The 22421-nt window shown below is 38.5% G+C and overlaps 1 protein-coding gene across 3 annotated transcripts in view; it reads right to left on the bottom strand.

The window, feature by feature from the left end:
- Positions 1–22421, bottom strand: part of Lima1 (LIM domain and actin binding 1) — a 93845-nt gene that overhangs the window by 5115 nt on the left and 66309 nt on the right. For 2 of the 3 annotated variants that reach the window (XM_078014705.1, XM_013358497.4), the window contains 5 exons: positions 21113–21197; positions 19367–19515; positions 14746–14853; positions 10011–10095; positions 7533–7645 (listed from right to left, as the gene is read on the bottom strand). In XM_078014705.1, coding sequence (XP_077870831.1) covers positions 7533–7645; positions 10011–10095; positions 14746–14853; positions 19367–19515; positions 21113–21197 — 540 coding nt within the window. The remainder of the gene's footprint in view (positions 1–7532; positions 7646–10010; positions 10096–14745; positions 14854–19366; positions 19516–21112; positions 21198–22421) is intronic. The other variant, XM_078014704.1, reaches the window with a different exon arrangement.

Raw genomic sequence — 22421 nt, 5'->3', positions numbered from 1 at the left:
ATAATAAGAACAAATTCTGAAGGGGATAACTTTCATGGAGAGGAAGAACATTTGGCTTTGAGAATTAGGTAAAAACATTTCAATTTCAGTAAAGCACCTTTTATTCCCCTTTGCTTATAATCTTAATTTGTGCTGGATGCAGTGACATACACCTATAATCCTAGTAATTTGGGAAACTGAGTCAAGAGGGTTGCAAGTTCGAGACCAGCCTCTGCAATTCAGTAAGAGCTTAAGCAACTTAGTGAGATCCTGTCTCAAAATAAAAAATTAAAAAAGGCTAGGAACTTAGAGGTAAAACACCTCTGGGTTCAATCCCCAATATAAACAAACAAAACACCTGATATATAAAGATACACAAACCATTTTATTATTTTATTAGGCTTCAATAAGGAAGTATTTCCCAATCAGGTTATAGATTCTATAATACTTCTTTTGTTCTTTTGTCTTCTTCTTCTTCTTCTTCTTCTTCTTTTTTTTTTTTTTTTGGTATTGGGGATTGAATTCAGGGGCACTTAAACATTGAACCACATCCCCAGCCCTTAAAAAAAAACAAAAAAACTTTTTTGTTGTTGTTGTTGTCTGTGGACTTTAATTTATTTATTTATATACAGGGATGAGAATTGAACCCAGTGCTTTACACATGGTAGGCAAGTGCTGTTACCACTTAGCTACAACCCCAGCCCACCCAGTCCTTTTTAATATTTTAGTTAGAGAAAGGGTCTCACTGAGTTGCTTAGCACCTCACTAAGTTGCTGAGGCTGGCTTTGAACTCACAATCCTCCTGCCTCAGCCTTCTGAGCTGGGATTACAGGTGTGTGCCACCATGCTTGGCAGGTTCTATAATATTTCTAAAATACCAATGGAGAATAAAACTAATGCAATGGGGAATGTATTAGTTAATGACCAGGAATGCATGCACTATTTGCAGCATGTGGAATAAAGGTAGGTACATTGGTTTAACTTGATAAAACTCAATCCTAAAAAAATTATTAAATAGTTGGTATTCAACCACTGATAAAAGCGAGGCTGCTAAAAATATCATAAGCCTTTACATGATAAGAAAAGGTTACATGGCTACAAAGGGTGGGGTAAGAAGTCCCTAGGTAAGTATGAGTTATCCTTGACTTGTCCCAACATAAACACCTCAACCAGTATATGCAGGCTTAGGCAGCCAGGAAGCTCTCGAAGGCACCTAAGTACCTTTGTACCCAAGAGTAGCTTGGGCTCTCACCAGAAAACATATGATGGTAAATAATGCAAATGAATCCCAAGGCCCAGGGCCTCAAAAGCCTAAAAGGACCAGAATATAAGCAAGATAGACTTTTGATTAAAAAACTTGAAAATAGGCCCATAAAAAAAGTTCAGACTCTGAATTCACTTGTTACATGATTCACTAGGAGGGAAAACAAAAAAAAAGTAGGAAGTGGATTTGGACAGGAAATGAGAGTAGAAAATGAACATAAAATGGAAGTAAAGGGATGGATCTATAAAAGGGAGTTTAATAAAATCAGTGGTAAACTTCCAAGGAGTACTCAAGGAATTTAAAAAAGAAGGAGTAAAACTGAGTGGAAATGACTAGGTAGCAAGAAACCCCTTCATTCTAGGGGCAGAATCCTAAAAAGAAAGATTTAAACAATCAAAAGACCACAGGCTACAACCTAGTTTACCAAGCATAAGGAAGGTATTTAAATGTGACCTAGTGTTATTATATTGAATGCTGATGAAGGTAATTAAGACATTACTTGGGGATTAAACCCAGGGCCTCACACTTGCCAGGCAAGTGCTCTACCACTGAGCCACCCTCCCCCAACCCCCCCCCCGCGCCCCTCCCCCGCACCCCCCTTTTTCTTTTATGGACATTCTAACAAGACTGGACCTAAATGGAGACATCTGCATTGTTTTAAAAGTTCTGAAAGAAGTATGTGGTCCCTGCATGGTAAACAGGAAATAGATTAAAATGCAGAATAAATTTAAAATGCAGAATAAATAATAGTGTAATTGAAGTCATTGGAGAATCTACCCAAATCACAATCCATGCAATGTAAAAGTAATAGGACAAATGTGTTTATCAGATTAAAAACGTCTTTCAGTTGTAGAGAAGGGATTCTGTATTTTTAACACTTAAAATAGGTTTAGAAGAATAAGTACTTACTCTGGTCAGTAAAGAGAGAGCAGGAGACAGAAACTTCACATGGTATAAGAGAAAATTGATACTACTTTGCTAGAGGAGAACAGAGGGATAGAGAACACACTTTCTTACACACACAGAGGGAAGGAACTCTGCAGAAGGGTGCAGCTTAGTGAACAGAGAGGAGGACCTGAGAGAAAGTGAAGGTTGAGCTCACATTAGGAGGAAAGTGGAAGGCAGGAGCAGAAATTAGGTACCAGGAGCAGGAAGCAGAAGCTGGAAGAGACAAATAGGAACCTTCAATGAATACACAGCGTTTGGCGTACCCTGGAGTGCTTGACTGAAGCTGAGCTGAAACTCAGAGGCTAGGTTCCAAGACCACTTTTTTTTTTTTTCCTTTCTTTTTCAGGTAACTGCTCATAGAGGCAAAAATCAGTCTCACTTACATCTACCTGAGGTTGGAACATATCCCAGCCCCAGAGAGTGAGCCCTTATGCACAAAAGGAGTATCTCATTAACAATTCTTTAGTGTCTTACTACCTCCCACCCCTGACCCACAAAGGCTCTCTCTTTAATGAAGCCTCACCCACACAAGTAGAAAGTCATCCTCCCACTTAACATCAAATTAATAAACTGCTGGCTCAAATGACTGACTAACCACAAGCTCTAGCTGGCCAGACCTACCAGATTCCCTATTCAGATTACTCCTATTCATTTCTCACATAATCACTTTTGATATTATTTAAGATTTATGCAGCAGCTGCCCAAGTGTCATAAAGACAAGAGAATCCCAACATGGTAACATGCCAAGTCATAGTGGCTGCGGCTGGGCCTTTCCTTTGTTTTCTCTGTCCTGGGCTCTCAGCCACTTTTCTGTAATTGCCCCCATGTCTATTCAGACAGCAGGAAGCATAGTCAGTGCCCAAAACTCTCTCCATTATCATAGACCTGGCAAACATCCTGCCCATGCCTTCATGGCATGCTCACACTTGGCATCACCACATTGAAAATACTGCCAATATGAGAATGGTAGATATTTTTTATCTTTACAATATATTTTTCTCAAAAATGAAAGGTTTTTCTACCCAGACCATCTTTCTCATGTGGGAGCTGAAGTGCCAGGATGTCAGGTGCCTTATCACAGTTACAAACACAACTGGGCACAGAATTAGAATTAAAGCCCGGAACTCCTACTCACAAACCAACAGAACATTTTCTAAATCGTCCTGGAATGTTAAATTTCCCTCACTAAAGGAAACTTTTTGGAGGAGAGAGCAGATGCTAACCCAAATGAAAATAATCTCACTACAGCACTTTGAACAAGCTTCACTTGGTTTCAAATTAAAATGTGTAGATAATGTCTTCAGGATATTCTGGAATGAATGAGGTAATATATAAATGATTGATGTACACAAACACTGTCTTTCCCATCTGATATTACAGATACTGTTGAAGAACAGCTACTTACAGCTGTTTTTCCAAAATATTTGCATAGCTTCATCTACACTCTTTCATTCTCTTCTCCTTCTTCTTTTTTTTTTTTTCGTGTGTGTGTGTGTGTGTGTGTGTGTGTGTGTGTGTGTGTACTGAGGATTGAACCCAGGAGTACTCAACCACTGAGCCACAGCCCTTTTTACATTTTATTTAGAGACAGGGTCTCGCTAACTTGCTTAGAGTCTCACTAAATTGCTGAGGCTGGCTTTGACTTCCTGATTCTCCTGCCTCAGCCTCCCATACTGCTGGGATTACAAGTGTGTACCACCATGCCTGGCTTTCACTCTCTTCTTTTACATATATTTTTTGGTCTAGTGAGGGATCGAAGATCCATTTGGGGTGTATATGTGTGTGATAGGGGCAAGAAGCAGTAGTTGGCAATAGGCACTGAAGCTAACTAGCCTTTGCATATAATGAAATCAGAAGAAAATTCTGTACTGATGTCAGACCTTCATTTCATAGACAGAACACCACAAAATGCCTTTCATTCTTTCCTTGCAATTTGTGCACAATATCTAGATAATAAAACTGAAATTCTTCACCACACAATAAATGGTTGGGCCAATTCTGTGCAGCTTTCATCCTTCTGTCTGTGTAGTCTTTGGGGAGAATATTCATATCTCAATTAGACTGTTCTACATGCAGAGGGAAAGGTGAGTGCTCTGGGAAAGCAGCAGTATATATACAGTGAGAAAGGATTGTAGGTGCCCTTATAGACTTATAATTCTAATAGCTTTGTAAAGCAGTATGACACAGGGGCTGGGGATGTAGTTCAGTGCTAGAGTGCATTCCTAGCATGTTCAAGACTCTGGGTTGGATCCTCAGCAATGGGGGGAAAAAAAGAAGTCTAAAACCTCTTATCATGTCCATAGGGGAACAGATGGCAGGTCACTTATAAGGACTCTGCAATGTATGGACGCTGTATGTCCTTTGATGCAGCCTGCTGTTTTCTTTTCACACCTACCGGCAGGACTAGCTGAAGAAGCTGGTGACTGGGCTGTCTAGGACACAGTGGGAGCAAGAAGGTATCCTTTAGGGCTAGCCACCTTCCCTTGCTTTTTCTTTCCCTATGGTCCCCTCTTAGAACATTTAGGTAATGACTTCTCTCAAATGGCAGGACATAAAGCTTATAGAGATCTGAGTTTCTTTTTTCCCTCTTTTAATCTGTTGAGGCATAGCTGAAAATTAAAATCTGAGACTCTTGAAGTAGAATGGGCTTGATCTCCTCACAGGCTCCGCTGAGCTCTATTATCAGAAACACATCCTTTTTTTTATGTGGTGCTGAGGATGGAACCCAGTGCCTCACACATGTGAGGTAAATGCTTTACCAATGAGCTACAGCCCCAGCCCAGAAACACATCTTTAAAATATATATATATTTATTTATTTTGCAGTGCTGGGAATGGAACTCAGAGCCTCACATATGCCAGACAAATGCTCTACCACTGAGTCACATCCCCAGCTCTGGAACACATCCTTTTTGAGAATGAACCTGCAACTTCATTAGTACCAATTCTCATCTACTAAGCTATGTGGCCAGTGTTCAAAATGTATGAAGTCCTTATTGTATCTTTTTTGTTTAAACTTCAAGCTACAATTTTAAATGAAATGAATCTCTACCTTAGATGACCTATTTTCAACTACAGACAGGCACTAAGGAACCATTTTGTTCCATGATGTGTGGGACCCAAAAATCTATTTTGAGTGAACATGTGTATTCTTAGCTGCATGTAATTTCCCAAAGTGGAGAAACAAGTTTTCTGCTGCAGAGTCTGTAGTCATAAGACCAGTTATGCCATCATGTTTTCCTGTACATATTTACTAAAATGCCTTGCTTGCCTGCAGACTGTAAAGGGAACTATGGGGAAGAGAAAATAAATTTCCCTTAAATAAAAGTGGAGATATAATTGGGTCCCACTCCAGGCTCTGGACACCATAATCTTTTGAGCTTTGGACTGCAGGCCAGTTGACTCATGTCTTCATACAATGTTCAAAACCTTAAGTGAGTGTCTGTGAATGCAGGGATATTTACATTCTATTGTGGATATGGAGTAACTAGGGACAAAAGAGGAAGCATAAGTCTGAAATTAGTGCAGAAAGCTTCACCTTTGTTTCTTCTCACTGGTGCCCAAAAGACCTATGTGAGAATTCGACTATTCCCAAGAATAGATTTTAGTGCTTAGATTAGCCAGGGAATTTCCCCAGACCCCTCAGTCACATGATCTATAACCAAGTTAGATTTGCTAGCCATTCTTTTGTTGTTAGTTGTAGTACTGGGGATGGAACCCAGGGCTTCATGTAGGCTACATAAGCACTCCAGCCATGACCTAAACCTCCAGCCCTTTTTGCCATACTTGATCAAGAACCACAACCCAAGGACTCACATCTGGGCAGGATTGATGCTGGATAAGAGTTAAGTAACCCTCTGGCATTTACTACTTTGTTGGATTCCAAATACTTGAAAAACAAAGTGCTGATGACTTCATGGACAGATCTTCAAAGCCAGAACACAGTTAGGTGGAACACATGTGCAGATTCAGTCACCATTACCCAGTTCTTTCTTCTCTCTCTCTTTTTTCTCTTTCTCCTCCACCCTTTTTCTTTCTTTCTGCCCAGGAATGAACCCAGGGCCTTGCACATGTAGGCACACGCATAGACTCTGAGGACTTTCTTGTACTTGCTTTCTCTTGCCTCTTTTTTCTTTTCCTTTCTCCACCCCCCACCCCCCACTACTTTCTTCAACTCTGTTACTTTTCAACAAAACTTATTTTCCCTGTAAATTTCTGCTACCTTTAAATTTTTCATGGTTATCTTCTTTACCCTGCCCTGCACCCCCCACCCCCGACACACACACTTGTGATCCACTTTTAACTTCTAGATCATGTGTATCCTCCTTCCCCCCACCCCCAAAACCTCACTTTCATCCTCTTCTCATTGTTTTGGTGCACTACAGTTTTCATCCAAGGACCAATCACACACAGTGAAGAGATATAGGCATAGAACATATGTGCGTGAAGTTGGGGCAGCTCAAACCACTTTAAACTAATTCTGCCTTTTTGAGTTTTTTTTCAAGCTAAAATCTTTGAAACAAAAGCTAGCTATGTAAGAGCACACCCAAGGAGAAAGACACTAAAGAAGTGTGGGTATGATTGGTTATTAATACAAATAGGTGAAGTAGCATTGCATTAGCAAAACATTCAATTAAAACAGGTCACAGTTAATAAGATTAAAATTGGAAAATCTATTTTTTACTTTTGGTTTATTTTTATGGGAATAAATGTTTGCTCCCAGAAATGGAAAGACTGTTTTTAAAAACTGAGGGATCAAAGAGATCAGAAGTTGAATAGCCTAATCAATTTTTCTTAGCATACAAAAATGTTGTGTATTCCTTAACATTTACAATTATCATCTAGCATAAGTATAGCTTAAATGCCAATTTTTATACTATATGAGTTGTTCAACTTCCACTCCAGCAGACATATTCTTTCTTTAAAAGTGCTAACAACCAATCAGGTTATAGCCAGACTCATCAGACCACTGAGCACTATCTTTAAGGTGGCTTTGTACATATCCATACAACATGCTAATTTTAGTTCAACAGATTTCCCATTTTGTGAGTTTTACCAACTCCAAATATTTATGTACTTGGATTTTTTAAGTCATATTATCTTATTTAACTTAAGGTTTTCTTAAAAATCTCACATATTATTCAGATTTCAAACTGAGACATATTATTGAGCCTTCTCCCTCCTGGCCCAACATCTGGGCAGAAGAAAGATTTGTAGGGACAATACACCCTTATTTGGCATTATAATCCCCAGGAAAGTAAAAGCAGATTATAATGAAGATGATACAAAGTGCAATTTGCTCTACCAGCATCTCAAGGCTTAGAGATAAACTGCCATCATACCTTCACTGCTTTCGGAGGAGAATTTTCAGAAAGGTTGGAGGCTCTGGCATCAGGACTCAGTGATTTGGTGGACACCGGCTGCTGGGCCTCACTCTTAACCTGGGCATTACCTGCTTGAGTTACAAAAGAAGGACATTTTATAGTATTTCATGGGAAATCTTAGAAAGAGCTTTTCCAAAAAAGCAAAGATTAAGCATTTTCTATCAAAGAATGGTAGTTTCAAGACCAAGAAAAACATTGTTCTTCTGATGAAGAATAAACTAAAACTTATGCTCCTTAGGTCCTCAGGTCCTCTTAAAAATCAAGTCATCAGCAAACTTTCTCACCCTGTTCCACAAAAAGTGGGAATCAAAACAACCCTGTATAGGGGCTGGGGATGTGGCTCAAGTGGTAGCCCGCTCGCCTGGCATGCCTGTAGCCCGGGTTCAATCCTCAGCACCACATACAAACAAAGATGTTGTTTCCGCCGAAAACTAAAAAATAAATAACTATTAAAAAATTCTCTCGGGCTGGGGATGCGGCTCAAGCGGTAGCCCGCTTGCCTGGCATGCGTGCAGCTCGGGTTCGATCCTCAGCACCACATACAAACCAAGATGTTGTGTCTGCCGAAAACTAAAAAATAAATATTAAAAAAAATTCTCTCTCTCTCTCTCTTTCTCTCTCTCTTAAAAAAAATTTTCTCTCTCTCTCTCTCTCTCTCTCTCTCTCTCCTCTCTCTCTCTAAAAAACAAAACAAAACAACCCTGCATAAAAAAATTGCTGCCCAGCAGTATTCATGTTTCTTAAGGACATTTATAGACTTTGCTGACTTTTTGATTGTTGGTATTCCCAATAACTTCTTGAGTGCTCCAACTAGAGCTGGGAAACTGAGGGAACACAAGGGCAAAAATATCATACCACATGTGTGCTCATGTGTGTTGTGCACATAATCTCACATTTTCTCCTTGGTTGGTCTTATAGCATATATCTATGAATAAAAATTGAGAAGAGGGCTCCATAAAGTTTTTTCATAATCACTGAAGTGTCAACTGCATAAGCAGATTTCCTGCCAGTACATCCCATGAACTCAGAAGAGGCATAGAAAAGCCATTGATACCGTTACTAAGGAATAATAATAAATTTTAAAATTCCTTAAAAATCTAGTGTTGAGTCAACAAAGTACTAAAAGATTACAGCTTATTTTTCAAAAAAAGTTTTGCCAACCTAGTCAGAAATATTTCTAGTCCAAGCAAAATAATTGCAAAAGGAATGTTCCTGGATTCAATCGGTTAAGTTTTTTTCTGAAATATTAAGGTAGGGTTTATTAAAGATCTGTTTAACTCATACTTCTACTTTATTTTTTCACTGAAGTCCTTTTTTTGGCCAGGTGCAATAGCACATACCTGGAATCCAAGCAACTTGAGAGACTAAGGTAAGAGGATTGTAAGTTCAAGGACAGCCTTGGCAATTCAGTGAGGCCCTAAGCAACCTTGCAAGACTCTGTCTTAAGATCCACATGTATTTTTAAATGACATGTTAAAAATCAGAATCAAAAGTGGGCATAGTAAAGTTAAAAGTCCAAACATTTTTGTCTTGGGATAAGCTAAGCTTAAAAGAAGTCCAAAACAAGATTTTATGATGACAAACTTTAGCACCAGCATTAAAATCCCTACAGACTATGGGGCTGGGATTGTGACTCAGTGGTAGAGGGCTCGTCTACTATGCATGAGGCACTGGGTTTGATCCTCAGCACCACATAAATGTAAAATAAACTAGCAAAACAAAACAAACAAACAAACAAAAAACCCTATAGACTAAAGAGGTTACTCAACTACCAGTTTTGTTTTGTTTTTTTTAAACAGAGAGTAGGGAGGGAGGGAGGGAGGGAGAGAGAGAGAGAGAGAGAGAGAGAGAGAGAGAGAGAGAGAGAGAATTTTTTAATATTTATTTTTTAGTTCTCGGCGGACACAACATCTTTGTATGTGGTGCTGAGGATTGAACCCAGGCCGCATGCATGCCAGGCGAGCGCGCTACCGCTTGAGCCACATCCCCAGCCCCTCAACTACCAGTTTTTATCCCTATAAGTAAATAAAATCCTTCTTGGACACACCTCTATTAAAATAAAACTTAAAAATTAGTTTACACAGCTTTAAGCCTGAAAGGGTTTAGTACAAAAGATAGGATAAGTTTGGTGAGCAAAGTATCAAAGGTATTTGTTTCAAGATAACCATATTTAATTGAATTCAACTGCTCCCTAAGCCATGAAATGTGTTAAGTGTATCCAAGCACCATTCCCCCAGCTGGGGACTGAACCCAGGGCTTCATGCATGCTAAGAAAGTGTTCTGCCACTGAGCTACATCTCCAGCCTAGCACCATTCCTTAAAACCAAGAGGAAGATTTCATTGGCTAAATTGTTGGATTTAGTACATTACTTTCTCAACATTAACAGTAATGGGGACACCTCTGAACCAAATATATGTGGAGAAGTAAGAACTTACCTTCAAGAGCTAAAGGCAAATGTTTACGAGAGTCATCTTCGGCAGGGGTGGAATGGACTGTCAGGCTATTCTCAGTTGTAGAAGCCTACAAAAAAAGTGGAAAGAGGGATTAAGAATCACATTAAAAATAAAAGAGCAAACTGCTGTTAATGCCATAAAAACCTGCTGACTCCAGTCAGTCACTGGCTGCCTGGGGAAATAACGGGCACCAGAACAGCTGAGCATTTAAACAAGAGGCAGCAAAATGTCTTTTATGAGGATATTAACATGCCTCTCAATTACAGAGTAACTCGAGAAACATACTGCACTCAACTGCCAAAAGTGTGCCTCATCTCCCTTTATAAAAGAACTTCTAAACCACATCATTCCACTCTCAAAAAACAAGCAAAACAAAAACTCCTATGTCAAGGAAAGCAAAGCTCTTCTCTATATAAACTAATACAATCTAGGCAAGATAAAGTATTTAAATACGAGAACTTTTTTTTTTTGTACTTAGTTATTGAAATCTGAGGGGCTTAACCACTGAGCTACATCTCCATCCTTTTAAATTTATTTATTTTGAGACAGGGTCTCATTAAGTTCAGTAACTTAGTGAGGCCTGGAACTTGAAATCCTGCCTCAGCCTCCTGAGTCACTGGAATTACAGGTGTGGACCACCATGCCCTGCTAGGAACCATTCTTGTTCTTTTATTTTCCTAATTGCCAATTCTCAACCAAATGCATTCCACTGAAAGAAACTTGCCCATAACTGAAGACCTTTTGATAACTAAAAAACAAATTTACCCCTACTATTATTTTCAAAGTTAGTTTCTTAAAAAGGCATTTAAAAAGCCCAGTCTCAAAATGGCAGTGTTTAACAAAATGGCAGATTCTTATGTATCAGGTGTATATCTTTTCCTCAGATCAAATTTAAATAAAAGTACTCTCTACTAATCTCTTCCTGATTTTTACTGGCCCCTAGGCCTTTCCAGTATCCCTTCCACATCCCAAATCATGAAGGGTCAACAGATGAGCCAATGTACACTCTTCAAGTAATATTGATTCATTCAGACGTTGGATTTTATTGGTAATACTAAGTGTTTATATCAGGATTTCTAAAGTACTGAATAAATTTACAATGGAGATTAAGTTGTTGGCAGACCTATACTTGAACACCATCAGGGTTTTTTAAAAAAAATATTAATTTTTTTAGTTGTAGGTGGACACAATAGCTTTATTTCATTTTTATGTGGTGGTAAGTTTTGAACCCAGTGCCTCACGTGTGCTTGGTGAGCACTCTATCACTGAGCCACAACCCCAGCCCACTGGTATTGTTTTTTAATATTTATTTTTTAGTTATAGTTGGACACAATACCTTTATTTTATTTATTTATTTTTATGTGGTGCTGAGGATCGAACCCAGGGCCTCGCACATGCTAGGCAAGCGCTCTACAGCTGAGCCACAACTCCAGCCCCAGCAGGGTTGTTTTTTCTACTCTCATTTCATTACAAGAATTTTGACAAGGCATAAAACAAACCAGCATGACAGCTGACATTTACTGAGTGTTTACTCTGTACCAGGTATTGGACTGATCACTTTACATACATTATTTCATTTAATGATATGAAATAATTTTTTGAAAGCTGTGCAATGGCTATAAAACACTCTTCAACTCTTGCTTAGAAGGTTCATCCATTCTAGGATGTTTTTCTTTCACCTCTAATTTGGTCACCTTGAACCTGTGGGGTATACCTAGTGCCAAGAATGACATCATTGCACATGGCCAACCAGATGACTTCACTGCAGGAACTTCCAGGCAGAAGCACATGAGATTTTGTTCAAATATTTCATTATAGGAAAGCACAAATTCATTTGCAAGAGGAGAAAGGGAAGAAAAATATCTTGACAAAATATTCCATTTCAAGAAAGTTCACCCTAGCATTAATGTTCTTTTGGAGCAAGACAAAGTTCAAATAGGCTTTAGGTACTATTTAACAAAAACTAGGCATGCAGCCAAAAGGATAGCTGTGGCTCTGAAATTTTTTGCTGACTTAACAGAAGCCAATAGCTTATAAACCTGCAGTAAATACTTGAAGAATATCTGCTGAATTTATCCTCTTTCTTTCCCGCCTACTCCCCGATTTGTGATTCAGCTGCACTAATGCCCTCTCAGGCTATAATTAAAATGTTCCGATCCTCCAGTTCAACCCAGAGTTCCAGTTTTAAATCAGCATGAAGACAATCAAGAAGGAAGCACAAGATCACATACAAGGACAACCCAAGCATTATTTTCCAAACTATGCTCCTGGGGTAAAAATGAAGGAACCTCAATGCTGGAATATTTTTCTCTTAAATGTTCTTTTTTATAGAGTATAAGGAAAATTCCAAGTATACTTACTTGAGGTTCTTAAGAAATAATCACCTATTTAAAATATGGGAAACCAGGCATTTTAAGGAGAGAACTCATTTGATACAAGACACAGACATGTGACCTACACTAATGCCTTAGCACACTGTTGTAAGGATGTACACAATTTATTTGACAACTTTATAATTTATAACCATGTAACACGTGAATATCAAGTATTTTGTCTTATTCCTTCAACACACACTTGTGTATTTTTTAATAAGAAAATAATTAAAAATTTATATTTTCTTTTCTGTTCTATGCTGTGAATTGAATTTTGTAGTCATTAATCTGAGATCATTTTTCTAGGTGCCTACTTTGATCTAAGTGTGTAGTGTACCTTACAAGTTCTTATGAGTGTTCTGTCAATAAACCATAATGTTTTTTTCTTGGTACCAGGGATTGAACCCAGAGGTGCTTAATCACTGAGCCACATCCCTAGGCCTTTTTAAAATATTTTATTTAGAGTCAGGGTCTCCCTGAGTTGCTTAGCCTCGATAATTTGCTGAGGCTGGCTTTGAACTCGAGCTCTTCCTATCTCAGCCTCCTGAGCCCCTGGGATTATAGGCATGCACATGGCGCCGGACTGGATAATGATTTGGAAAAAAATATGATAAACTCATCTGGCATAAATATTGTTACCTACTGCAACTAAGCCATTCATCTAATAATTAGGACATAAAATACAAATATGGTTTGCTTAAAGTCTTTTAGTGGCTTTCTGTTACTACCTGATTATATTCAAACTTCATGTCGTGTGTGTGTGTGTGTGTGTGTGTGTGTGTGTGTGTGTGTGTGTGTGTGTGTTCGTATGAGATTCTTGGAATTGAACCCAGGGCCTCATGTATGCTGGGCAAGTGCCCTACCACTGAGTCACTTCCCCAGGCCCCCTCCCCACCCTTTTTTGCTTTATTTTGAGATAGTCTTGTTAAATTGCCCAGACTAGCCTCAAATTTGCCATCTTCCTGCCTCAACCTCCTAAGTAACTGAGAATTTAGGCATGTTCCACCACACCCAATTTGCATCCAAATCAAGACTTTTTTTTTTTTGGTACTAGGGATTGAACCTGGGGCACTTAACTACTGAGCCATATCCCCAACCCTTTTTTGTATTTTATTGAGACAGGGTCTCACTGAGTTGCTTAGGGCCTTGCTAAGTTGCTAAGGCTGGCTTTGAACTCATGGTCCTCCTGACACAGCCTCCTAAACTGCTGGGATTACAGGCATGTACTACTGTGCCTGGCCAAATCCAAACCTTTAATGGTGACATATAAAGCCTTTCCAGACCATTCCCTGGTCCTCCATCTGTCTCTTACCCCTGCCTATATGTACATTGCTCAAGTCAAGACAACTAAACTGCAACTCCTAAGCAAGCTATGATCTCTGTTTTTCAAATCTGTTGTCTGCCTTCCCTTCCCTTTCTTACTCTACTTTTCCCTTATGCACTTGGCCTATGTCAGCATATTCTTCAAGATTTGGCTCACATATAACCTTTTTGAGGAACTCAGGTTAAGTATCCTTCATCTGAGCTTGCGTGGCCCTATACACTCTCTCATAGCACCAATCACATTTGTTTTACAGTAGCCAACCTGTTACCTACCCCACCCATTCTGTTAGTTTCCCTGCATATAAAGGCCATATAGTTTGTCTTTAGTTTTTAAACTCAGTATTTTCCTATACTTAGAATAGTGACTAGCTTTCAAATACTTTTGAGTTAAGGCTGGGATGTAGCTCAGTGGTAGGGTTCTTGCCTACTGTGTGCAAGATCTTGATACCAAGCACTGCAAAAACCAAAAACCAAAACCCAAAAATACCCTGGGAGAAAATATAGTATTTTCTTGAATAAAGTGTGTTAAACAAGTTAGTGGGGTGGTATGCAGCTGCAGTTCCAGTTATTTAGGAGGCTGAGAGAGACTTGCTTGGAGGAAGGAGCTAGAGATCAACATGGGCAACATAGCATATTTTAAAAAATACCCCCAAAACACCAACAAAAAATTATAAACCAATAAATTTTTAAAAGAAAAAAGAAATCTTACCCAAAATGTGTTAAGTATGAAGTTAAATTAAGAATATACAAGCATTTAAAATCCAACAGAGTTTTAAAAATCACTTTAGTTCTATGCCCTCTGAGCATTTGCTGAGCAAAAGAATTTTCCAGTGAAGGCTCATTATTTGGTCAGCTATAAGTTGCTGAAATTGTGTGGCCTGCAAAAATGACAATCTGTCCTGGCAGCTGCTACCAAATTCCCAGACACTCTACAGCCTACAGTTAGAGTTGTTTCTAATTTTAAGCATCTAATTCAGAACACATGCTCCCCTGGCAACTGGACATCAGACTGTTCAACCTACCTTTTCTCCCTCCTGATGGGAGACGCAGACCTCAGGACCTGGGGGCACATTCTCCTTTTGTTCCAATTTATGAGTTTTGATTTCACCACCACTGGTTTTCAACTCATTCTATAAAATAAAAATAACTTGTGAATTTTTAAAGAAAAGTTCTTGCCATTCCATTCTCTTCATCGCACATCTTTCAAATAAACTTGGAATGTGAAAAAATTCTTCTTAGAGGCTTCAGGTCAAATCAACCCCGTAATTCTCACAAGCAAAACCCATTGACTAGTGAAATGACAAAAGCAGCTGTGTGGACACATACCTCAGAGTTAAATATTTGTACGCTAGTCTCAAACTGGACACTCATTAGAATATAGACACATGGACATGGACACACACAAACCACCCCAGCACACAATGTTCTTGTGATTCACTCGTCTAGCAGCAGAGCTTGTGGAAATGCAAAGCTTGTGAGTTTTATCAGAAAGGACCATTCTGGAGCAGGGGAAAGGAGATGCCAAGTGCCAATAATTAAGAAAATATACTGACCATATATATAAATGCCCGGCCTGGAAAGAGAGACAGGGATGATGTATACATATAAAAACTGAAATTATATTTAATGATAACATAAAACAACCTTTTTCTGTGGGACTTTCAAAAACATATTTATCAAAAAAATTCATATAAGACATACCTTATTCTATTTCTCATATCAAAGCCTCAAAATAAAAAAGCATGCATTAACACAATCATAAGAAATAAACACAATCATGTTTTTTCCTTCCTACTATATCCAACAGGTAAGTTCATTTTAATATTCTGAGAATATTACCTGCTGTATCTAAAATCAACACAGAGACAGATGAATGTAGACATCTCCTACTGTTAGTCTGCTAGTAATTTAGTAATCTAGTACCTCTGTGATTCTTTAAGCATGGGAAGAAACAGCAATTTTTGGACCCAGAGTAATGAAGGGAAAGTGAGTATGACTGATTTACTCAGGTCTGGAATTCCTGATTAAGACACACTGCTCTTGAGGTGCAGACAAAACATGACAACCCTATTTACTTCTGACCCCATCTCAAAACCATACCTCCACAGCTACTGCCAGAGAAGATGGGCCTTGTAACAACCATATTCTGTGAGGGGCCTGAGAAATTCTTTTGGGACAAGATAAAATGTACTTCTTACAAGAACTCCTAGAGCCAGCCATGGTGGCTCACACCTGTAATCCCAGTTACATGGGAGGCTGAGGTAGGAGGATTATAAATTTGAGGCCAGCCTCCACAATTTATCAAGACCCTATCTCAAAATAAAAAAGGGCTGGTTTTATAGCTCAGTGGTAAAGCACCTCTGGTTCAATCTCATTATATATATATACAAAAAAAAAAAAATCTAAAGACTTCCTAACTCTTAAAATCTCCAGAGAAGAAAAACTGTAATGTAAAAACTCTATTAAGAGGGGGAAAAAAAGTCACTGAATAGATTTTCTCACTTATGGAATCAGTTAGATGGAATGTTTGCAGCAAGAGGACACAGAGAAGAAGCAACCTCCTCTAAAGGAGCAAAGTAAGCTTCCCAGATCACCTATTTGCTCTACCTCCTGATCTATCTTCTAAGTGACATCTAAATTTGCTTTATTATTCACATTGTCTATGAATAATGAGCCTGGAATTCCACATTACTTCTTATTAAATATTCTGTAAGAAGTTGAGATGAAATTATTCATTGCTCAGAGAATTAGTCCACCAATACTACTGGAAATACACAGTTAATTATTAGGGGGAAAAGAAAACTGAACTCCTGGAATAGATATTATGTAAAATATGAAGGGAAAGTGAGTATGACTGATTTACTCAGAGTTTGTGAAGAAATTTGGACATCAATAGATGAATGGTTTGTAATTTCAAATTTTAGAAGGAGCAAAATCTGAAAGAAAAACATTTATGCTTAAAAAATTAAAGAAGAAAAAAGAATAATACGGATGTGTTTATACCTATATGTAGGTGTAGGTACACATGAACATATGGGATATAAAAAGTAACTTTGGTCAGGCATGGTGGTGGGTGACTATAATCCCAGCTACTCAGGAGCAGGCTAAGGCAGGAGAATTGCAAGTTAAGGTCAACTTCAGCAATGTAGAGAGACCCTGTCTCAAAATAAAAAATAAAAAGGTTCAGGAGTAAAGTTCTCCAAGGATCAATCCCTATACTACTTTACAAAAAATAAAATAAAATAACAATTTCAATTCAGCCCTTATGTGGTGTCAATTTGCCAGTTAAGCATAGGAAAATGTAAAATAAAAGATCATTCATTCTCTCTGGAATATCAGATTTTTGAGCTTTTTAAGGATGTCATCTTTCCTGTCTTTTCTCCCCTTTTTAAAATACACTACTCTATTCTGTAGGAAATCATTACATCATAAGGATTAAAGACTAAGTGGACTGGGGCTGGACTTGTGGCTCAGTGGTACAGTGCTTGCCTCATTTGTGTGAGGCACTGGGTTTGATCCTCAGCACCACATAAAAATAAATAAATAAAATAAAGGTATAGTGTCCATCTACAACTAAAAAAAAAGATTAAGTGAACCATATATTTTATAATTCTTTTAATTTTTTTCTTTTTAAATATTTCTTTTAGTTGTCAATAGACCTTTATTTAATTTATTTATATGCAGTGCTGAGAATTGAACCCAAGGCCTCATACTTGCTAGACAAGCACTATACCACTGAGCCTCAATCCCAGCCCTGTATGATTCATTTTTATGGAATGGTTAGAATAGGCTGTTTCATAAAGACAAAAAGTAGATTAGTGGTTGCTAGGGCACTGGGGATGGGGTTTGGATTAACTGCAAAGTACAAGGTTTCTTTAGGGAATGACAAAAATATTCTGAAATTAGACAGTAGTGATAATTTTACAACCTTATAAATAAAAAATTACTTAAATGTATACTTTATTCTTTTATGTTGTTTTGTTTTGTTTTGTACCAGGGATTGGACCCAAGGGCACTCAACTACTGAGCCACATCCCCAGCCCTTTCTTATTTTTTATCTTGAGATAGGGTCTTACTGTGTTGCTTATAGCCTCTCTAAGTTGCTGGGGCTGGCTTTGAACCTGTGATTCTCCTGCCTCAGCCTCCCAAACTGCTGGGATTACAGGCATGCACCATCCACCCCCAGCTAAAATATATACTTTAAAATGGTGATTTTAGCTGGGTGAGGTGGCCCATGCCTGTAATCCCAGAGACTTGGAAGCTGAGGCAGGAGGGTTCAAAGCTAGCCTTAGCAACTTAGAAAGGCCCTAAGCAACTTAGTGAGACACTGTCTCAAAAAAATAAAAAATGAAAAAAAGGATTGGGGATGTTGCTCAGTAATTAAGCAGAACTGGGATCAATCCCTAGTTAATAATAATAATATAATAATAATAATAATAAAATGATGATTTTGTTGTGTGACTTACATAAATAAAAAAATTATAAAACATCTACATTCATGTTGAATACTGATATTTCTCTTTCTCTCTCTCTCTTTTTTTTTTTTTTAGTACTGGGAATGGAGCTCAGGAGCACTCAACCACTAAGCCACACCCCCAGCTCTATTTTGTATTTTATTTAGAGACAGAGTCTCACTGAGTTGCTTAGTGCCTTGCTTTTGTTGAGGCTGGTTTTGAACTCACGATCCTCCTGCCTCAGCCTCCCAAACTGCTGGGATTATAGGCATGTGCCACTGTGCCCAGCCACTGCTATTTCTCTTTAATATTATCTCTTCTTTCCTCAAAAAACAAAATAAGGGGGCTGGGGTTGTGGCTCAGTGGTAGAGCACTCTCCTCATATGTGCAAGGGCCTGGGTTTGATCCTCAGCACCACATAAAAATAAATAAATAAAAGTATTGTGTCCAACTAGAGCTAAAAAGTAAATATTAAAAAAATAAATAAATAAAGGTTAGAGATGTAGCTCAATGTCTGACCACTTGCCTAACATGTGCCAGGCCCTGGGTTTGATTCCAGGCAATGCAAATAAATAAATAAATAAATAAAATTAAGTTAAATCTTTTCTGTTAGCCAGGCATAGTAGTATATGCTTATTGTCTCAGCTACTCAGAAGGCCTGAGGCAGGAGGGTCACTTGAGTCCAGAGTGCAAGTCCAGCCTGAGGAATACAATGAAACCTCCTATCAAAAACAAACCAACTCTAGGGCTGGGGTTGTGGCTCAGCAGTAGTGCACTTGCCTGGCATGTGAGGCACTGGGTTCAATTCTCACGTATAAATAAATAAAATAAAGGTTTATCAACAACTAAGAAAAAAACAACTCTAAATAGCATTGTTAAAACGAATAAAACTATACCTCTTGGCAATGACAATGAAAACATTCATTAGGAGAATGAGGAAAACTCTGACATTACTGACTGGTAACATCATACAAAAAAATATGAATGTGAAAGAGCTAGAAGAATGAAGTCAGCGTTAGAACACAGTAAAGACTACAAATGAAGTGAGGGCAGGATTTATGTGAAGAGAGACTGACTAGTGGCAGAGAAAGGATCAGGGCCTAAGGGTTGGGAGACACTTCCTGGTTCCAGTGTTCAGTGACAGTGACAGGCTGGGGGAGCGAGTGAAGGAGAGATTCAGAACACATACTGTATAGTTGGTTGAACTACTTTGTTTGGACACAGCCGCCTGGTACTTGGCCATTCGATCCTTTATGGAGGTTTCTGAGAGGCGTGGGAGTTCCAGGTTTCGCTTACTTTCATTTTTCTCTGAGTTGAATGCAGAGGATGACAACTGACCTGGAAGCACGCAAACAACAGGCTTTGTTAGGTGATAACATGTGATTCCAGTGGTTTACTAATTTTACATTTGGGCTACTGAAATCTAAAGGTCAATTTCTTCTATTAAAAAGGACAAGGGCTGAGGTTGTAGCTCAGTGGTAGAGCGCTTGCCTGGCACGTGTGAGCGACTGGGTTCACTCCTCAGGACCACATAAAAGTAAATAAAGTATAAATGCACAACTTAAAAAAAAATTTAAAAAGGACAAAGAAGAAAATCAGAAACATATCTGTTATTTATAATATTCATTCACTTTCTTAACACTAAGAGGAGAAGCTTTACCAAAATTAAGCATGGTATATTTTAAAATTCTAGCTAATTTGACATATGGAAAAATAGAAGATCTCAATGCTCTCTTTTTTTAAAATGTTTTTTTCTTCTTTAGTTGTAGATGGACACAATGCATTTACTTTATTTATTTTTATGTGGTGCTGAGGATCGAACCCAGTGCCTCAGGCATGTGCCAGTTGAGCAATCTACCACTGAGCCACAACCTCCAGCTCTCAATGCTCTTTTAATTTGTATATCTTGGATTACCAGAAGTTTGATGATTTTCTTGTGCTTATTAATTTTTTTTTTGTGAAATGCTTATACCCTTTCCCCCAACATGATAACTGCACCATAATAATTTCAACAGTAACATAGGAAAACCAATCCTCTTTTTTGGTGGGTAGAAAGATACTAGGGATCAAATTTAGGGCTTGCTTATGCTAAGTATATGTTCTACCACTAAGCTACATCTCCAGCCCCAGGATCATCAATCTTGATTATAAGTAATACAGCCTATCTATTGAAGCCCTCAAGTCCCAGACAACTGTGGAGCCAAACTGTCGGTAGTATCTTACTTGTAATTCCTCAAAGGCTTCCTTTGGTTCTCACATTTTGACAAGGATAGATTAAAAACATAAGACAAGTGTGGACGTGGTGGCACACACCTATAAACCCAGCAGCTCAGGAGCCTGAGACAGGAGAATGGCGAGATTTCAAAGCCAGCAGCTAAGCAACTCAGTGAGACCCTGTCTCTAAATAAAATACAGAAAAGGGCTGGGGATGTGGCTCAGTGGTCAAGTGTCCCTGAGTTCAATCCCTAGTATCACCACACACACACAAAAAAAACCCAACAACACAAAAAAGCTGCCAGGTGCAGTAGCACACTCCTGTAATCCCAGTGACTTGGGAGGCTAAGGCAGGAGGACCATGAGTTCAAGACCAACCTCAGCAATTTAGTGAGTCCTGAAGCAATTTAGGTAAGTCTTAAGCAATTTAGTGAGATCCTGTCTCAAAATAAAAATAAAAAGGGCTGGGGATGTGACTCAGTGTAAAGCACCCCTGGGTTCAATCCCCAGTACCACTAAACAAAACAACAATAACAACAACAACAAAAAACACTCGAACAGGAAAAGCTTTAGAGAGCAATGAGATTTGTGAATGTACCTGACAGAATTCCTTTTAATTTGTGTGTTATTCTTCTTCTAGAAGCATTGGCCTTGAGTCCAAAAGTCATTACTTCTAATAAATGCTCTCTAAAAGATATCACACATAAGGAACTCTGCTTACCTGGACCTATTTCCAAGTCATCCAAAGAATAGCTGTTTTCAGAGATCCTCCTTCCACCTGTATTTCGGCTTTGGGCCCAAAGAATCTGTATAGAAAACAAATACACTTTGAATAGAAGATGGGATATCTTCATTAAATATTTAAGTCTTTTTTTTAGTAATATAATCCATAAGAGATTAGATTTTATATATTTTTTCACATTCTATAGATTTTTTTTCTTCTTCAGTGCTGGAAATGGAATCCAGGGGGCCTCATACATGTCAGGCAAGTGCTCTACCACAGAGCTACATCCCCAGCCCCATTCCAAAGATTTTTTAAAAATATTATAAATATCAAGCTCTACATTTCATAAGTGCTTAGAGTTTAAAAAAAAAGTAATTCTATATAGGTAATGCTTTCTGCTAAGGATTACTGCCTAATCAGTTATACCAGCAAGCAATGTAATTTAAATAGTCATTGAAGGGAAATCCTCATGTCCCAGATAACAGTGACATATCCCTCCTGACTGCCAAGGCCTCATGGCGGCATCTACTATTTCCTGTCTCCTGCTCACTTTACCCCTGCTGCTTCTGTCTTGGTCATGTCTTCATCAACTTTCCCCTGGACTACTGGATTACCTCATTATTATTATTATTAGTTTTGTACCAGGGATTGATCCCAGGGGGGCTTAACCACTGAGTCACGTCCCCAGCCCTTTTAGAGACAGGGTTTCACTGAGTTGCTTAGGGCCTAGCAAATGCCTGTTCCTTTAAGATTCAGTGTAAGCAAATGAAGTCTGACCTATCTCTTCCACATAAATGTGGTAGTTCTTTCTGTATTCTCAAGGTGTCTGATCACACTTCTGTACAAAGCTTACCATGATGTTGTGTGACTATCCTATGGGCCTGAAAACTCACTAAGGATATAGAGTCTGTGCTTTTTTAATTTTATTATTTTATTTTTTGGTTAGACACAATACCTTTATTTTGTTTATTTATTTATTTTTATGTGGTGTTGAGGATCGAACCCAGGGCCTCATGCATGCTAGGCGAGCGCTCTACCACTGAGCCACAGTCTGAAAACCCCAGCCCGAGTCTGTGCTTTTTCATCCATATATTTCCAGAATTCTTTATAGAAGAGGATGGTACATATTGTTGAATGAAGTATTTTGTGACTCCTGAAAATCCCTATATTATAACTCTCATATCTTGAGTAGATCTCTAACTAAAATTATAATTTTCAGGACTGGAAATGTAACTCAAGAGAAAGTCACTTAGTGTCATAGAATATTCCCATAGGGAGCATGTTTATTTAGTTTGAATGACAGCCT

The sequence above is a fragment of the Ictidomys tridecemlineatus genome, chromosome 6, assembly GCF_052094955.1.
Source record: "Ictidomys tridecemlineatus isolate mIctTri1 chromosome 6, mIctTri1.hap1, whole genome shotgun sequence".
In the NCBI taxonomy this organism is placed as follows: domain Eukaryota; kingdom Metazoa; phylum Chordata; class Mammalia; order Rodentia; family Sciuridae; genus Ictidomys; species Ictidomys tridecemlineatus.
This window is presented reverse-complemented; position numbering and strand designations above follow the sequence as displayed.